The following is an 18480-nucleotide window of genomic DNA, read 5'->3' on the forward strand; positions in this document are numbered from 1 at the left end:
GAAACTTTCAACAGGATTGAGTTTAGTATTGAAGGATTAAAAAGTATATTAAATAATAAACACTAAAAGTATTTTTAAAATTTGAAATTAAATAGTTTATTTATCTAGAAATCTTTTAAGGAGTTGGAGGAGTTATAGTTATGAAAGGAATTAGAAATAATTTATGTACCGTGCATAATTTGCACACTGGCGACCGTTTTACATTGAATCCTGAAAAAATTAAACATTACCATATAACAAATTGTTACTAGTTCTTACGGTGAGATATAATTTTTGCATAAAGAAATTATTTTTGTATTTATGTGTTTATATAAATATTAGTTACTTATTTTTTTAATTTAAATATTAAGATTACTTACTCTCATTCCTGTTTTCAAGTAAATTATCTGCTTTTTCAAAAATTTCTTTACTTAGTATTTCGATATCAGTTGACATGTTTGAAGACATAGTAGTAGTATCACTTATCTCGCTTATATCACTGGTGGTAAATATCTTTCTGCTCATCCATTTATTTACTATTTTACGAGGAAAGAAATTTTTTAATTTGCCTATGCATCTCCCAGAGTACTCATGAGAGTCGTTCAGTTCTGAATTGCTACTATTTTCATTGGAATCCTCCAATATTGTAATTAATTGCTCAGAATTGAATCTGTCTAAAGAAGATGTATTAAATGAAGATGAAACTTTACTTTTACTATAGTTATTTATATTATTAATTGAAGTTGTCGCCGTATTATTAAACTTTTGTGTTTGACATACTGGATCATTATTATTTATTTCAAAAGAACTGTCCGATTTGTCTGTTAAGTTGCTATTATTTGATAAAAACTCATTACTTGAATGTCTGTTAATATAAGTTTTGCCTGATTGTTTTGTAGAGTCATGTCTTCCTAAAATTTCATCGAACATCTGCCTTAATAGTGTCTTTAATGAAACATCTTTATTTGTCTTGTAATTATCTTTTTCAGTGTCCATGTCTTGTTGATGTTGCAAATTACTTGAATTTTGTAAAAAATCATTCGTGAGGTTATTGCTTACATAATCTGAATCAGATTTTGTACGAGGTAAAGAAAACAGACTTGTGCTATCATTGTGTTCAAATATACTTGAAATATGTTTGCTTCCTTCTGTATTAGTTGCAACTGATATGTCGATTTCTGTGTCTTCATTCCTTAATGAGAGACTAGAATCTAATACATCATGAAAACACTCATTATCCAAGTATGAAAAAACCTCATCATTAAGTGACATAAACATAGCGTCATTTAAATTTATTCTTGAACTTGATTTTTTGCCTAGATAAAATAATATACTTTGATTATTTGCAGGAAGGTATTCTTGCTTTTGGTTTGTTAAAGCTTTCCTTATTAAAAAATACATTAATTTTTAGCTAATAAATTGAAATTAAATTTTGTCATAATTATATTAAATAATATTTATGTTATAAACAAAATATGAATTTTTATGCAAAGAATATATTTAAAATAAATTTCTGCCATTCATTTTTTTTTATTAAAAAATGTTGCCACTCACAACTATATGTTTTATCTGTAGAACTTATGGAATTCGCTTGTTCCATATCTTCTATTTCAACTTACTGTTTTCGTATACTCGTAGTCGTTGATCTCTTAACGTGTATCGGATGAGAAGAAATGCAAATACTACTTTGAAATACGTTATATTTAACTCCCAGAGTGTTTTGTTTACCAACAAATTTTGAAACACATAATGAGTGATATAATTCCAATAATTTGTAATTGACAATACTATTCACTAAAAAAGATTTTATTATAACGTAAAACAAGATTTAATAAAAAAAACTCGATCTTTAATATAAACAATACATCGCAAAAGATACAAGATTTTTTTACTAATTAATGTCGAATAATTCAATGGTAGTTTTGTAGTAATTTGATTGCAAATGAGAAAAGGTCACAGAAAATGGATAGAATAATCTTTATATAAATGGTAGGTTCCAAAATTAAGTTCATTAAAAACAACAAACGATTTTCTTAATTTATAACACAAATGATATCATTTAATGTCAAACAATTAAAGAAGATCAATATTATATGATTGAAGACATGGCAAACATTATTTTAACAATTATATTAATTCATCCTCCCAAAATTCGTGCTCACAAAAGACGCTGTAAGAAGCTTTTAGATTTATAAACTTCATCTTTTATCTTTTATGCCTTTTCCCCTGTTTGAGGAAAAAAACAAGGTTTCGAACTACAATCAAGTTTTATGTTTTCAAAATTATTAACTTGATCAGTTTCGCAGACAGTTCAAGAATGGCGCTGACTCATGGACTACAAAATCACCTTAGAACTTAACAGTTGAGAAAGTAAACGCGAACAGCGCGATCTTTGGTTTGTTTTGTTTGTATCGTTCAGGTTTATATAATATGTAATTTTTTCAAACATAAAAATTTATTTATTAGTAAATAGAAATGTATAGAAATAAATTTCTTTTTTTTGAATGCTGACTTTTCGTATCGCCGAAATAAATGCCGCTTCCTATGGTATCATATTCTCCTGATATAAAATCACAAAATCGGCCGAAAAGTATTTTCCAGGAGCTGAAAATTTCTACAAATTCTTAGAGTATGACGTCGTTTTCAAGAATCATTAAAATTGTGTTATCTCTTACGTTATCATGTTCTCCTGATACAAAATCGCTATTTTGCCCGACATATTTTTTGTTCGAATAGCAAATTTTAGCTCTGCGTCTTTTTTTCTTTCAGAAAATGACGTCATTTCTAGGAATTTTAAAAGGTCTCGAATATCTCTTACTTTATTCTTTTCTAATACTTTATTCTTTTAATATGTACTTACCAATGCTTACTAATTTTGTCAAACTTCTTCTTCGTATTCTATAATATATTCCTTAAATTAATGAAAACTGAAAAGGAATTGGTGATTGTGAATGTTGAAAGGGTTTTAAATGATTGAATGTTTTGTTCATCTGCAAAATAAGATTGTTTTTTTCAATCCAATTTACAAGTTTACAGTAATTGTACAATTCTACAATGAGTTCATAATTTTCTGTATAATAATTTGCATAACTGTGTGCTGTATAAAAACCAAAGTTAGCGCTCTACAAGTAACAATCCAAGCTCAAATTCCCCAAACGAACAAACACACAAACACAACAGAATACATTTTATATTTACAACTCACTTCATGTTAGAAGCATTGATGTTGCCAGGACTGATAAAATCGCAAAAATTTAAGACGTTCGAGCAAATTATCTAATATTTTTTGTTTAATATTATACACGGTTATCGCCTTTTTCTTTTCACGTCGTTCTTGTAAAACTTCACATATAACAAGTATAAAAGTTTCACGTAATATTATATTTATTGTTAAAAATAGTTATGTGTTTCTTACGTTACTAGCATATGTGTTGCGTTTGTAAATAACTGTATTATCGATTATTCAGATTTTGTCGTTGCCATATTTTCAATTTTATATAAGTAGGAATTCACGAAGTACCACGTGATTGTCGTTTACAAATGATCGTCGTGATGAAAGTTACTGTGTTTAGTATTATGAAAAAATGAATGATATATAATATATGAAAACCCGGTTTTTCTCTGAGTATCTCAAAACATATTTATCAGTTTTCGTTAAATGTTTGAAAATTGATTTTATGAAACATATTTATGTAACACGGCACTCTGAATTAGGTTATAAATACGTTGAATTTTAACGTACTTTTGTGAACTAGTCTCGTCTTACCTGTGTTTAACGGTAATCGTATTAAATATCTAAATGTAAGTTTTCATGTATTAATAGATTAATAGATAATGTATTAATAGATTTATAGATAATGTATTAATAAATTAGCAGTTAATATATTAATAGATTAATAGATAATGCATTAATACATTATTAAGTTTATAATAAAATTGTATATCAATATTATTATTTTATAATTTTTTGCATTAACAGTGTAAATTGTTTAATTCAGTTCATGAAATACCTTGACAATTAAATTTATTTTGGTTTATTAGGTGGGAATAAGTAGAATATAATAGTTAGACTACACATTTTTATGCAGTTTCATATTTTTAAGAATCCAATTAAAAAAGTAGAGCTTTTGCTCTGCGGAAAATTGTTTTTTCTACTTAATATTATAGAATGTATTATAGTTTAAATATTTTACACACTTTAATATTATGTGCATTATATTACATAATATTATGTGTAAGTTTGCTTAATTTTTAATTTTCTATAAATGCATAAAAATCTGCAGTGTAATGATTATTTATGAATTTTTATGCTTATATAATTACAATTATACAGATAAACATCAAAAAAATGTTTTGTTTTAAAAATATATATATTTTTAATATTTACAAATTATATTTATAGTTTATTAATTTATTGCACATATTACAAGTATGGAAAAGCAAGTGACAATTAAACAAAGTTTGACTGCTGTGCAACAGATATAAAAATATGCGAAGTAGTTCCAAAAAGGAAGATACTAATGCAAAAAAGAAATATGTTTTTTTCACTGATCCTGACATTATTGTTCAACGTGCTGAAACATCTGCAGCAGTAAGTCAATTTTATCTTTTTGTTTTTATGTCATATGTATTGCAATGATTTTATAAATGAAAATAATTATCTATATATATGTATATATATATTGTTAAAAGTATAATCTAGTAAAACATAATTTTAACAGCAGCAAGATTATATTACCAAGCAGCTATCTAAAGACAAACCACCTCATGTTCCACTTCAATTTGACTTGAAAAGTCTAGAGAACTTATCATATCATTCTGTCCAACCATATCCTTTCACGTTTATAAGTGCTCTGAAACGAAAACTTGCTTTAAACGATGGTTCTGAAGTCTATAGAAAAACACATGAATTAAATAATAAAAATGCAATTAAGTCTCCAACAATATTAGAGTCTAATAGTGTGCAAAATTTGCATGAAGTTGTACAAAAAATGGATTTTATAAGGCCATTGAAAGCACCAGATCTGAAAATTTCTGCAAAGAAATTAGATTTTTCTAACAGAGAAAATTGTGCATCGAAAGAGTTGATATCACCAAAATTTGAGACACCTACAAAGGAATTTCACGAAAGAGGAGAGAAACCAACAAAGAGCTTTGAGAGAGTTCAAAGAAGATTAGATTTCTCAACATCAGATGTCTCATCTACTATTAACAGTGAAGTAGAACCACTAAAGGTGCCAAATATTTCTATATCTTCAAATTTATCAAAGAAGAAAGAATGCATTAGAGAAAATTCTAGAGAAAAGGAAAACAGGTCTAAAAGAATTAGAAAAGATGAATCCTCATTCTCTAAACAAGATGATACAGTACAAGACTTTCTTAGAAGATCCAGAAGTCCAAGACATGCTTCTAGGAAGGATTTTTCTAATAATGTAAGTGAAAATACATTAGGTATAAAATTAAAAAATGACAGATTGTCATTTCATATTCCACGGGAAAGTGATTTTGTTCCAACAAAACCAAGACCAAAAAACTTTGCAACATCAACTGCTAAAAAGGTTAATGATAAGAAACATAGATCTATTAATACTAGATCTTTAAAGACAAGAGATATCTCTTTAGAATCTAAGAACAGATCTTATAGCAATGAATCACTTTCTGAACGATCTTCAAAATTATCAGATAAGCTCACAGTTAGAGAGTCTAGAAATATGTTTGAAAATTTTGATTACAAACATAAGGATGATTTACATACATTAAAACAAATAGATGATCAGAAATATATGTTTTCATCAGAAAGTAGACAAGTTCAACAACACAAAATAACATGTCAATCACAAGGAAAGACAGGAAATGTATTTTTTAAAGAGCAGAGTAAAAGATTCGAAAAAGTAAAACCATCAACAAGTAAAATGGATGGTAAAATGTATATAATAAACTCTAAAGAATCTGAAAGTATAGAGAGTGTAACTGATTCAAATATTAGTGTAAGAACTCAAAGTCCAATCACTGTCTCTACACAGCAGATGAGAAATAAAGATTCTGAAAAAATTGCACAAAGTATTAACATTAGTAGATCAAATAAAGCTACTGAAGATTCAAAATATACAGATGATTCTTTGACACAATGTACTAGTGTAAATACAAAGAAAGAAGAAGAATCGTTTACACAAAGCGTTGCTACTACAGTTAAACAAACTAGTAATAGTAATGAATCTAATTTAAACAACAGTATTTTATCAAGTGCATTATTAGATCCAAGAAGAATTTCATTTAGAGATGAAAATCGTTCACAGCAAGAGGACTTTTGTGATTTAATTACGCCAGATATGAATCTTATGCCTCGATCTAAGCGAAAACGGCAATTTATGCAGAATAATAATATAGAAGCTGATTTTAAATGTTCAAAACATAATATAACTAAAACTGAAACAGAGCCAGAAAATATTTCATTGGTAAGTAAATATGTACAGTATATATTGCCACTTTATTTAATCTATGCATTATGTTAGAAAAGCAATTTTACAATTGTAGTTACATCCAACTGCCTTACACATGCAATTTCAAGCTGAGCTGCATCTTCTTGATTCATTTAATGAATCACTGAGGCAAGTCATGGATGTTGAAAAATGTTTATATAATGTTAAACATGATCAAGAAAAAGAGTTACCATTACAACATAATCAGTCAAATGATCAAATAAAATCACATTTCTCTAAAGCAATGGATGAAAGAAATATTGATGATATGGAACATTGCAATGAAATTAGTAGATCACAGAAACATGTTGCCATTGATAAAGGTAGAAGATTTAATAAATTATTTATTATAATATTTGAAAATTATTGATTACTAATGAAAGTATTAATATTGTCATAGCGTTTCCAACTCACAAAGTACATCATATTACAAGTCAAACTATGGGAAACGAGTTTGACAATGTAAATAAAATAACTAAACCAGTAGTTAAAGCTGTAGAAGTACAAACCCAAACAGTGAATGACATGGCAACTCAAACAGATATACGTCCAACTCGACGAAATGTACAAAATAGATGCTCGGAGATATGCGGAATACCGTATGAAGAAGAATTCATTGGAGACAGTGAAGTTCCACATCTTTCTTTAGATTCGGTAGAACAATTTGAAGATTTAGATCAAATAGAAGAAATATCGTTACCTAGTAAATTAAGAACGATGTCTGAAATAAGCTTACATGAAACCACATCGTCTATACGGACAGAGACTGGAACGGAAATTAGCATCTCTACTCGAGACGTAACTTGTTCTTTTAATAAATATTTAGATCTAGAGGTAAGTATAATGGATTAAAATTTCCATATTAAAAATAAATTGAGATTAAATATATTACGCATTTTTGTAGTTTGCACAGCTAATAAAAGACGAGAAACAAAGATATGATAAAATTGAGATGCTATTCAAATCTCGTGAAAAAACATTAAATGATCGAACTAAAAAGTTAGTGAAACTAGAAGAACAAAAACGGGCATTAAAAGATACTGGTCAAGATAGTCGTGTTAGCTCTGTGAAAAAGAAGCAGAGAGCTTTACTTTTAAAATTACAACAAGAAAAAGACGAAATGAACAGGTATTGCAATTCTTTGTACTTAAAAATACTTTATTTAGTTTTTACATATTTATAAAGATTATGTTTTTAGATTAAAAGAGCTTCATAAAATTGCAAGCCAAGAACGTAAGCTTATGTTACAAAAACAGAGAAACATGTTTAATCCTCAAATATCCACTAAAAATATTTTAACAAAACTAAAACGAAGTGCGGATAGTCAGTCACCAAGGAGATTATCTGGACCTATGAAGGGTTATGATATAAGGAGTAATAGTTCCATGAGTTCTCTAATTGATTCTGATAAATCTCAGCACGATCGATCTCAAACAGACGCGCGCTTGCAAATATCAGAAAACGAATCACACTTTTCTAAAATCGACTTACCAAAAAGTAATAAATTCACGAATTTCATTGAGGGATCTAATACATCGTTTTTAAGATCGGATAAATCCGATGAAGCTATACAAAGCAATGTGTCTCAAGAAAAATGTCTTTACAAAACACAAAGGGATGGAAACATATCTAAATACGAGATAAAGTCAAGAAAATTTGAGGAAAAGATGCCCAAGGTGGACGTTATAAGACTGAAATCGCATCAACATTCTGTTGACCCAAAATTGATCTCGAATCATTCCATAAGCATTTCTGGGAAATATCTTTTTGAGAAAGAAAAATCTCCCGATATGTTAGAAGTACAACAGAATCTAAACAAATCTATCTCTGAACATATTAAATCGGAATCTGACACTTTAGTAGAAGAATTATCTAAAAAATCAAAGCCTTCTCAAGTAATTGATAATCATTTTCAGAGTATAGTATCCCCAAGGGAATCTTTGAAAGCTATTACTACGAATAGCGAAATTTTGTCAGAAGAAGTAAGTTCTGTTAGTCAAGATACCATATTGAAAACATCAAAATCATCTCAAGTGTCTGAAGACATTTTACAAACATATTCGAAAAGTTCTAAACGAAGCAGTAAATCAATTCCGACCGATATGTCTAAAAAGACCCAATATAGTTCCGAATCTAAGTCAAATTTTAAACGCAGAAGTTCAAAATGTCAAAAAAGCAAATCGTCATCTAGCATACTCACCGAGAATATATTACGATCCAAGTCCAATTCTCAAATGTCAGAAGAGCTTGTCAAGCATCATAATAAACGAACAAAAATGGAAAAGGAATTTATTCAATTTGATAAGAACGATGAAACTGCACTTATGGATAAACATACAAAAGATAAGAATTTCAAATTACTAACAGATAGGATAGACGACTATGATAGCAAAGAGAATGTATTCTGTCAAAAAATGTTTGATAAAAGTGTAAACTCCTATGAAAATTCCTTTCGTAGCCAAGACAAGAATGGGCATAATTTCGATGAGACATCCACAAAATCTCAGATTAGTAATTTCGCTATTTCTCATCATAGTTCTGGAGAGAGTGATAGAAATTATTCTAAATCTGTGGTTGTTAGATCACAAGATCATAATTTGAAAACATCTAAAAAGCTTGAGCAGTAAGTATATGTTTCTTTAGATTAATTTATATATTTATATATTTTATCGTCATGATTTCGGAAAGTATTTCTAATATGATATTTAAATTAAATTAATAAATTTGTGAATCACTAGAGACACGTGTAAGAAGTCTAATAATAAACTGTGTATTCACACTATGAAATGAAGCATTGTAAAAATAGATTCAGTGCACCAACGATTTGCATTCCGCCGTTATTGCAGTATTCCACTGTAGTAAAGAATATTTGGCTTACTTCTTACGCCTAAATAATTGTTTTTAATAATTTCGAATTCTTGCAATTCTCACACAAATTCTTTTTTGTAGTTATTTTAATCGATATGGAAAATCTATTCGTGTTATCGGATGTGGTTACATTTTTTAGAATTTTGAACGCACGTGAAGCTGCACTTACATCGCGGAAAAACTGTGTGGAAGAGTGGATGGCTTGGCATGCGAAATTAAGAAATGAAGAAGATCGTGTTGCACGAATGGAACAAGCTGCACTTAAACTTGTAACTGCAACATCTAATGTTTTTTCTCAACAAGGTAGCTTTATTGTAGAGTTTTTTCAAATACAACTTCATACGTGCGTATAATTCATACTTCGTACGTATTTTAAGATATATTATCGTTTATCAAAGCCGTGAGAAATTTTTCAGGAAAGATCTTTATTTATTTTTAATAAGAACCATTAAACAAATCAAACCTATGACTCGTTCCTTGCAAATTTTCAAAGTAATATTATTAAAGTATATCACATGTGTTTTCTACGTAACTAAATGAAAGATTTAATAAAAAATTATTTATGTCAGTAATAGTAAAATTTCTTCATGAATGAACAAATACTTCTAAACGATAATGTGTATAAAATATACTATTTAATAATTTGCATTGAATCATCTATTTTATATAAATATACATCTTTTAACTCTGATAACTATCAGAGAGAAGTATGTGTCATTTTATAGATACTACTATTTCATCGGACACGAGCGATATCGAAGGAAGAATAGAGTTACTCACTGAAAAATTAGCTGAAAGACGAATAGAAATGTCACGTTTGAAAAGGGAAGCCAGGAAACAGACGAAACAAAAACTTCGGGCTTTAGAAGCTAATTTACTGCATCAAATCAAGGTAGATAATTTAATATTGTTAATAGATTTGAATATGATTTTATAATAAATTTGATCAGATAAATCTTATATGTTACATTTATTGAATGATTTGTTATGTTCAAACAGAAATATGATACAACGATTTACGAAATGCGTAAGAAACTGGAGTCGAAAAAAGGATCTTCTAAAGACAGTGAGAAATTAGCGATAGAGTCCAAATCTTTGGCAGACTTCAAAATACCTGAGATTCCTCTGAAAAAGCTACAGGATATGTTCAAAAGCAGCGATTTGTTGAGATCTAGGTCGGAATCTGATTTATTTTCCACGAAAAAATTATCAGTAAAAGATTCCATAAAAAATATTAATTTATTGCGAGATGAAATTATTGAAGCTAAGTATGATAGAAATCACTCTGAAAAGACGCTTAAATCTTCAAGAAGTATGAGAACATTAGAACAACCAAGTTCCACAAAAATGAGTACGGCAAATCACCGCACTCAATCAGTTTTTGATGAAATCATATCAGAAAAAATTGAAATTGATAAACTTGGTTCTGCTGCGACGTCATCAGTCTCAGATGGACGATCTGACAAAAATATTCCTTGTGAAACTAGACAATATAAAGATGAAATTCGAAACAATCAAAGTATTTCTGAAGATATTAGAACTGAAAGTAATACATCGAAGTCTGAAACAGATATACTTACACAATCTGAAGTTAAGCTTTCTCAGCAGGATACTACGATTCAGTCTGATTTAAAGGAGTATAAATCCGATTTTGATACGTTTTCTGAACAGTCTCAGGCTAGAACTATTTCATCACAACATTCAGAACATTCACATATTTCTTCGAGAAAGTCCAGTAATATTCAAAATTCTAATGCAGAAATCAACACTGAATCTGTCAATGAAAGTCTTGATTTTTCCAAAAAAGTAGACTTTTTGCGTTTAAATAATCAAAATTTGAATGAGGATATAAGCTCATTGGAAAATGAACTAAAGATACTTTCAGAGATGATGTCGCGTTTTAATAAAAAATCAAACGAAGAAAGAAAATATGAGTCACAAAATGAAGAGAGAAGTACATCGAAAGGAATATCAGAAATACTTTCAGTATCTGATAAAAATAACGAAGTTTATGATGAGGAAATCGTAAAAGAAGACAAAAGCACAGATGTAGAATTATATGAAGAGAAGGGTAATTCTGACATTCCACAGTATTTAACGAATAATACAAAATTGAAATCGGTTACTAACATCAGTGATAATAAAAGTATAACGAAAGAAGACGATAATGTAATATCTGTTATAATACCTCAAAATAAAATATCGCCTTCTAGGTCAAATATCCCAGAAATTGATTATAAAGCGAGAAGCAAAAAAATTTTAAATGAAATCGAGAAATCTATAATATTAGAACATATTAAGGCAACTAAGGATGATCTCAGTCGCTCAGAGATGTTAATCGAAAATAATAATTTAAGCTTGCATAAAAAAGATGAAGAAGTGTCTTGTGATACTTCTGTTGGAATCCGATCCATATCTGAAATTTGTTCAAAAACAATGCAGAATGAAGAATGTATAAATATTATGGAATTTGAAACAGTATATCCTGAAGAAAATGTTGATGCAAATATTGGAGAAGATTCAGTTAACTCATATAATTTAGAGAGTCATCAATCATTGGAGTCGAGTAAAAGTTCTTCATTATTTTTAGAAAAATCCAACTTAGCTGAGAAGAGTAAGTCTTCAAATCAATGCACAAATATCGATCATAGTTCAATAATAAATGTACTTAATATAGAAACTCAGTCTGAAAATAAAAATGATCCATCTTTTAAACAAGTTCTGCAGGATATTTCAAAACAGACAATAGTTACAGAATATGTAAATGAATTATTAAAAAGACAAATTTCTCCGCAGTTATCAAATTCGTCCAAACAAAATGATAGTTTTAAGGAACCAATAGATTATATGGAAGATAGAGTGAATGATAGTAAACACCAAAATATAAATGATGTATGCACAGCTTCAAAAATAGAAGGTTCAGAATTATTCTTGAATGAATCCAAAGAATTTAACGATAATAATAAGAATGAAATTTCATTTCTACAAACTGATACGGGAAAACTTAAAGAAATTTCTCAAAAATCTGTTCAGGGATTTAAACATGATGCCTTTGATCGCGCTTTAAGTATTAGTAATCAAGAAGTCGATAAGAATGGAAGTCAGGCACATGAAGGATCTATTAATAAAAGTTTTGATAAAGATGATTGGACCGCATCTGATTCATTTGATATTCATTCTGCATGGAAAAATTCTCAAAGTCAAATTTCAAAATTATTCAATGATGACTCGAGTATATTGTCAAGTTCGAAAGATACATTCCAGTCAACCAATGATTCTAAAAATCAAATTAACGCAATCACCGATATAGAAGATATAGAAAATATGTCACTATTTATTCCAAAAAGTGAATCTACGAATATTGACATATATGGAATCAAACTTGATGAAACGATAATAGATTCTCATTTTGAAAGTTCTGATAATAAAGTTAAAAATATTTTGAATATAATTACGAAAGATAACGATAAAGAGCAATATGAAGAAGACACTGTGCACAGTATAGAAACCGATGATTTCCAAAAGGCTATTTATGATTCCGTGATTAAGATACTGGATAAGGTTGAAAAGAGCATTGAGGATAATTCAACAAGAGAAAATGTTGAGAACCATGTACATAGTATAGGAAGTAAAACTAAAATAGAAGTCACAGTACAGGAAAAAGAGAAACCAATTTTAAGTAGTTTTACCTTACAAGATAAATGTTTGAAAGAAAATGAAGGTAACACCATTGATACTAATGATGAAGCCACTAACAGAAATATCAATGAAGAGATTATAACTAATGAAGTTAGTACAGAGACTGCTATAAGACTAGATGTGCACACAAAAATCAAAGATGATGATAATACATGTCTTAGTGAATCTAAATCTCGAGAAATTATCATAACAGAATTAGAACCAGGGAGTGCTGAAAGTGAATGTTTATCAGAACTCGAAATTGATGCTAAAGTAGAATTAGCAGAAGAAGAACTTATAGAAATAAATAAAAGTGATGACAAAGAAGAAATACAAGACAAAATAACACAAGAACAAAAATCCTTGGAACCCATAATAGAACAAGATAGTTCTGATGGTGAACAGCTTGATAATTTAGTTGAAGTAACTGAAAGTGTATTGGATGTTATAGAAAAAGAGACTACATATCTTATAGATTCTATTACCGAATCAGAATTGACTTCATATAATAAAACAGATATTCAAAGCGTTGAAATACAAGAAAATAAAATACAAAGTAATGTAACTCCTTCCACAATGATAAATAATGTTAAAACAGTAGAAAATGTTGAAGTAATTGTATCGGATGTCTCACCAAATATAGGGGATAGAACCTTTGATATTTTGAAAGATCCAGAGTATGAAGATATTTCAGAAGAAAGTCTTGAAGTTTCTGAAATATTCGATAAAAGTGAACTTCAAAAATCTGCTGTTTCACGAAAATCATCTTCTGTTCCAGAAAGATATGAAGCAATACAAAAGTCAGGAGAAGTATTGAAAATACTTGATGAAATTGCACAGAAATTTTCATCAAGTTCAGAAAATGATATAAGCAAACTTCAAGACAATAAATATATTTCTGAAGATAATAAAAAATCACAAACTGAAATTTCTGATATAGATAGCATTGCATCTTCAAAAGTAGATAATAAAGCTATTGATAAACACGAACAACCTTTAATAAATAATTTGGAAAGCCAACAGTCTAAAACAGAAGCACTAGGAAAAGAAAATCAATTGATAAAAGCAGTGATTAATCCAAATAAAACAGAAGAAAAAGAAAAGCAGGAACAAGATGTATTATCTGAGTCAAGTGAGGGCAGAGATACACCAAAAGGTGTATCAGAAATTGAGATGGATTCTCCTAGAGATCATAATGATTCAAGATTGGATATCGACGTGTTAAATGATGATTTATTAAGTAATTCAAACATAGAAAATCAAAATGCAGATTCGAAGAATACATTCCATGCTACACCCATTGTTGCAACATCTGAAAAGGATATAGAAATCATGATAGATAAATTAAAAGGTATGATTTTTACTTATCGTAACTATTACATTACTATTAAATTAAGGCTATACAATTTAAATTTTAGCAAAAATATATTTTTAAATATCTATTTCATAATTCAATATATGGAGGGGTGTTTCTTTCATATTTTGTAAATATTTTTTAATTTTTTAATCATAATTCTTTATATTAAATGTATATATAAGTTCAAATTATTGAGTTGTAAATTATATCGTTATTGAATGGATATTTGAATATGTAATACATACATATTTTTACGCTATTAAATACATATTGGATACAACCAACTTAGTTTTAATATTATTTATATAATTTAATGCATAAATGATAATACATTCTTGCATATCACATACATTACAGAGACACATTCTGATTTTTATGTTGGCTGTGTATTCCTGTGCAAAGCATTGCCTCGTATAGCCATGTATTATTTATTTTCAGAATAGCAAAGTCGAGATAATAATTACTTAAAGGTAATACAACACGAAACTTTGAATGAAACAAACATTGACTTGTTCCTTTTATACAAATCAGTGTTGCATGAGTGCTTGATATTTACTTATTAATTTCTGTATGCACAAAGAAAGCCTGTAAATATTGTGCAACACAACACAATATAAAACATTGTATCTTCTGTTCTCTTTAGATACTTTTAAAAGAAAATGACTATTGTATACATATATATGATCTTGGAATGTATAATTTTATCACAGCTTCATACTGTTTTATTAATGCATCAGAATATTTTTTTTATCCATATTTGGATGTTTTTCTTTTTCTTTTTTAAAATCATCAAAGCACCTAATCAAAGTAAAATGTGAACTCATAATGTAATGTAAAGATTCGTGTTGCTTTTCCTAGACAATTTATTTATAAAGCTTTTCATGAATTTGTATTATTTCACATTTTTATTTACACAGCCTCATTGAAACAACCTGGTATGGAGGCAGATTGGGAAGCAAAATTGCTTCGCATTGAACAACTTCAAATTGAGTTAGAGGTAACAATTCATTTCTGCTATCTTATTATATCGTTTATGTAAAAGTTGTTCCCCTATACATATATCATCCCTTTATAATAGATTAAGAAATTAGAAGCAGAGGAAGTATCTTTCTATGTTCGAGAAATACCAAACAAACCACCACCTCCGTACACACCACCTGGTGGTGGTGCAAGAATTTCAACATCCCTTGGATCATCTTCTCCTCCTCCAGCTGTAATTCCTTCCAATATAGAAGAATTAACAGCATTTACTGAAAAAGCCACAGCTATAATATTTAATGCCAAAGAGGCTGGAGAAGATATCATGAGCTTAGAAGCTCCTCCTGAAATCTGCGAGTTAACCAAAGAAAACGACGAGACTGTAAAAAAGGATAGAAGAATTTACAACACATTCCTCTTTGATCTGTGCAAAGAAACAATCGCCGAGGTTTATCAGGCTGAATACGAAAAACCAGGTCCAAGTTGGACAAAACCAAACGTGAAAACAAAACCTACAATGAAAATCCCTAAGACTATACAAGAGCTTAATGCTTATGTGAATAAGGAAGTGGCCACGTTGTTCGGTTTCAAAACGAAACTGCAACGGGAAAACATGGTGATGCGTTGGAGCAGAAAACGAAGGGACAGGGTTGATGAATTATTGGCTAGAGAAGCTCAGGCCGAGGAAGATGAATGGACGAAATTCCATCATGATGAACTCGCGGTAAAAAATGGTCTTACTGTAACTATATTAGATACTCTGTTAATGGAGACTGTGAATGTAGTTAAAGTGGCATACGCAAAAAAAAGAAAAGTAATGGTTTAGTTTCTTTCTTTATTCTTTCTTTTTTGCAATGTTATGACTAACGACTGAGATTACCAATATATATGAACTACGGAACAACCATTTAATTATGAAAAATAGTATATATTATTTTAAAATTCAGTAAACTGGCCTGAACTGCCATATTTTAATGAATTTCTATAATAATTAATTTTTATGTGTGCCCTATACATGATCTGTAGGCTGGTTCCTATTTATTTCTTTGATAAACCAATCGTAAATACGAAAATAAAATGTGTAAGGGATTCATTTCATGAATTTTAGAATTGTAGAAGGTATTTGTGTATCAGTGTGTAGAACTCGATAATCAAACGCTATAAGTTCGTTTTGTTAAAATTAAGAAATAATTACAGCATATAGTACATAGGTTTATCATACTCTATATTCACATATATTGGGATATAATAACATACTTAATATAGCGGAATCCCGTTGATATTTAATTTTAAGAAGAACATATAGTGTTGTTGCTTTAATAACTCTGAGCGTTTTGTTCGAGTAATTTTTCAAGTAATATTATTTTATGTAGTTATTAATGACATGTTCCTTATTTGAGTTGTTTCACTTTTATATATATTTTTGACTTTTATGTAATAAGTACAATTGTAACTTACTTGTTGCAGAAATATTATAAACATTTTAATTAAGTGTTATATAACGTTACTCAAACAAGTATTTATTAATTATTCAAACATATTAAATATTCGAACAAAATGCTCTTTAGGTTATTACGTGTAACCATTATAATTGTGTTATAGAAGACGTCGGCTATGGAACGTAGATAGTATGTTCTTATGAGGCCACATCAGATTTCGTAGAATTATGCTCAACTATGTATAATAAAATTTACAAAATTTCAACTAAAAGACTGATATTTTGGGGCCATTTCGATCCAAATTAAAAACATTTTAGAAAGATGCATAATTACAAGTAATCGATAGTTGAACGTTGGTTATTAATTGGCATTGAAAAAACTCTCCGAGTTGACTATTTGCAACGAGGAGATTGCTTCGCTTTTCTACTGTAGCCCCTTTATTACATAAGAATGAATATATGAATGTAAAAATAAGATACTACTTTTGTGCTATCAACTGCAACATGTTAACGAACTGATAAATCAGTTACACATTTTAGTCTAATTTCAGTTGGCAATATGCTAACTCTTATTCTGTCGGACCTAAGTTTATATTTGTGGTTGTGATGTCAATTTAATATTCATGAAACGATAGAAGTGATGAGTTAATTACATGAAAGTACAGAAGCGATAGGACAAACGAAACATTAGCTTTAATTACCATGAATTGTCAGTTATTGATACTCAAGTGATGAGTTCAAGTGTTTAATCGATTTATTGTAAGTCTTTAGAAAACATCGTGAACTCTGGTCTTTTAATATATGCCCTTTAAAACTTCTATATTTTAGAAATGTACATACAATGATAAGGTTCAAATTGTAGAATACTACGTTTTCCTTTGTAGAGATTTCTACCAATCTGTTCTTAACAATTTCTTAAGTTTTTCGTTTATTATGTGAGTTTCTTCTAACTTCAGTGTTGTTTAGCTTCACTTTTTTTTTTATTTTGTAGTCAGTTTGACAATCTGCGATTGATTGCATACATAGTTGTTATACATACATAGATATTGTTCGCATACGTAGTGTTGAATATGTACTTAACTAAGGTATAATATATTTTATAATAAATTTTTTGAAAAATTTATGGTGATTTTGTTAATAAACGAAAAATAGAACATATTTTAGATATTATTTTAGATAATGAAATTTATAAAATTGAGTATAATCTAAAGAACATTTATTTTGTGTGAAACAAATAATATGTAATTTAATATTACATATGTTTTTTGTGTTTATTAAGATCATATTTATTTTGATTATATTTTTAATGGATAAAATATTTTTTTAAGAAAATAAAGGTGATGGAAGGAATAAGTATATAAAAAAGAAATGGACAAAAACATAATAAGGATTACAATGCAAAAACAATGTAATGATAGAATAAATATGTATATTATAATATTGATATTCATAAAATTTGACTTTTATTTATAAACATGTAATAATACATATTATTTATAAATCTAGAAACATTATAAATTACAATACAATTTATAAACTATATTTCATTTACCAGTTACTCGATCAATTGTAATAAGTAAAGAAATTAGTTTTTTTTATATTAAAATCATTTGTTTTTTATTCTTCAAGATACAGTATAAAATTTTTATATAAAAATCGAGTATATCATTACAGATTCTTTTATATGATCTATTTAAAATTTT

The 18480-nt window shown here is 28.4% G+C and overlaps 2 protein-coding genes across 9 annotated transcripts; one reads left to right on the forward strand and one right to left on the reverse strand.

Annotated features, from left to right (window-relative positions):
• Window positions 1-69: 69 nt before the first annotated feature.
• LOC122568371 (probable serine/threonine-protein kinase clkA) lies at window positions 70-3247 on the reverse strand. Of its 3 annotated transcripts, none has more exons than XM_043728049.1 (4): window positions 2840-2950; window positions 1599-2763; window positions 360-1295; window positions 70-210 (listed from the first exon to the last, which is right to left on the reverse strand). In XM_043728049.1, the coding sequence occupies exons 3-4, from the start codon at window positions 1255-1257 to the stop codon at window positions 116-118; spliced, it is 993 nt and encodes a 330-aa protein (XP_043583984.1). In that variant the 5' UTR covers window positions 1258-1295; window positions 1599-2763; window positions 2840-2950; the 3' UTR covers window positions 70-115. The 3 variants fall into 3 exon arrangements, with proteins under 3 accessions (XP_043583984.1, XP_043583983.1, XP_043583982.1); XM_043728048.1 differs by having other exon boundaries at window positions 1534-2763; XM_043728047.1 differs by having other exon boundaries at window positions 360-2763; window positions 2840-3247.
• LOC122568362 (centrosome-associated protein 350-like) lies at window positions 3206-17898 on the forward strand. Of its 6 annotated transcripts, none has more exons than XM_043728006.1 (12): window positions 3206-3780; window positions 4382-4570; window positions 4701-6434; window positions 6514-6781; window positions 6859-7292; window positions 7363-7586; window positions 7657-9081; window positions 9466-9629; window positions 10028-10218; window positions 10326-14355; window positions 15279-15358; window positions 15440-17898. In XM_043728006.1, the coding sequence occupies exons 2-12, from the start codon at window positions 4469-4471 to the stop codon at window positions 16163-16165; spliced, it is 9378 nt and encodes a 3125-aa protein (XP_043583941.1). In that variant the 5' UTR covers window positions 3206-3780; window positions 4382-4468; the 3' UTR covers window positions 16166-17898. The 6 variants fall into 6 exon arrangements, with proteins under 6 accessions (XP_043583941.1, XP_043583945.1, XP_043583942.1 ...); XM_043728010.1 differs by having other exon boundaries at window positions 4704-6434; XM_043728007.1 differs by having other exon boundaries at window positions 4410-4570.
• Window positions 17899-18480: the final 582 nt, after the last annotated feature.

The sequence above is a fragment of the Bombus pyrosoma genome, linkage group LG6, assembly GCF_014825855.1.
Source record: "Bombus pyrosoma isolate SC7728 linkage group LG6, ASM1482585v1, whole genome shotgun sequence".
Taxonomy (NCBI): domain Eukaryota; kingdom Metazoa; phylum Arthropoda; class Insecta; order Hymenoptera; family Apidae; genus Bombus; species Bombus pyrosoma.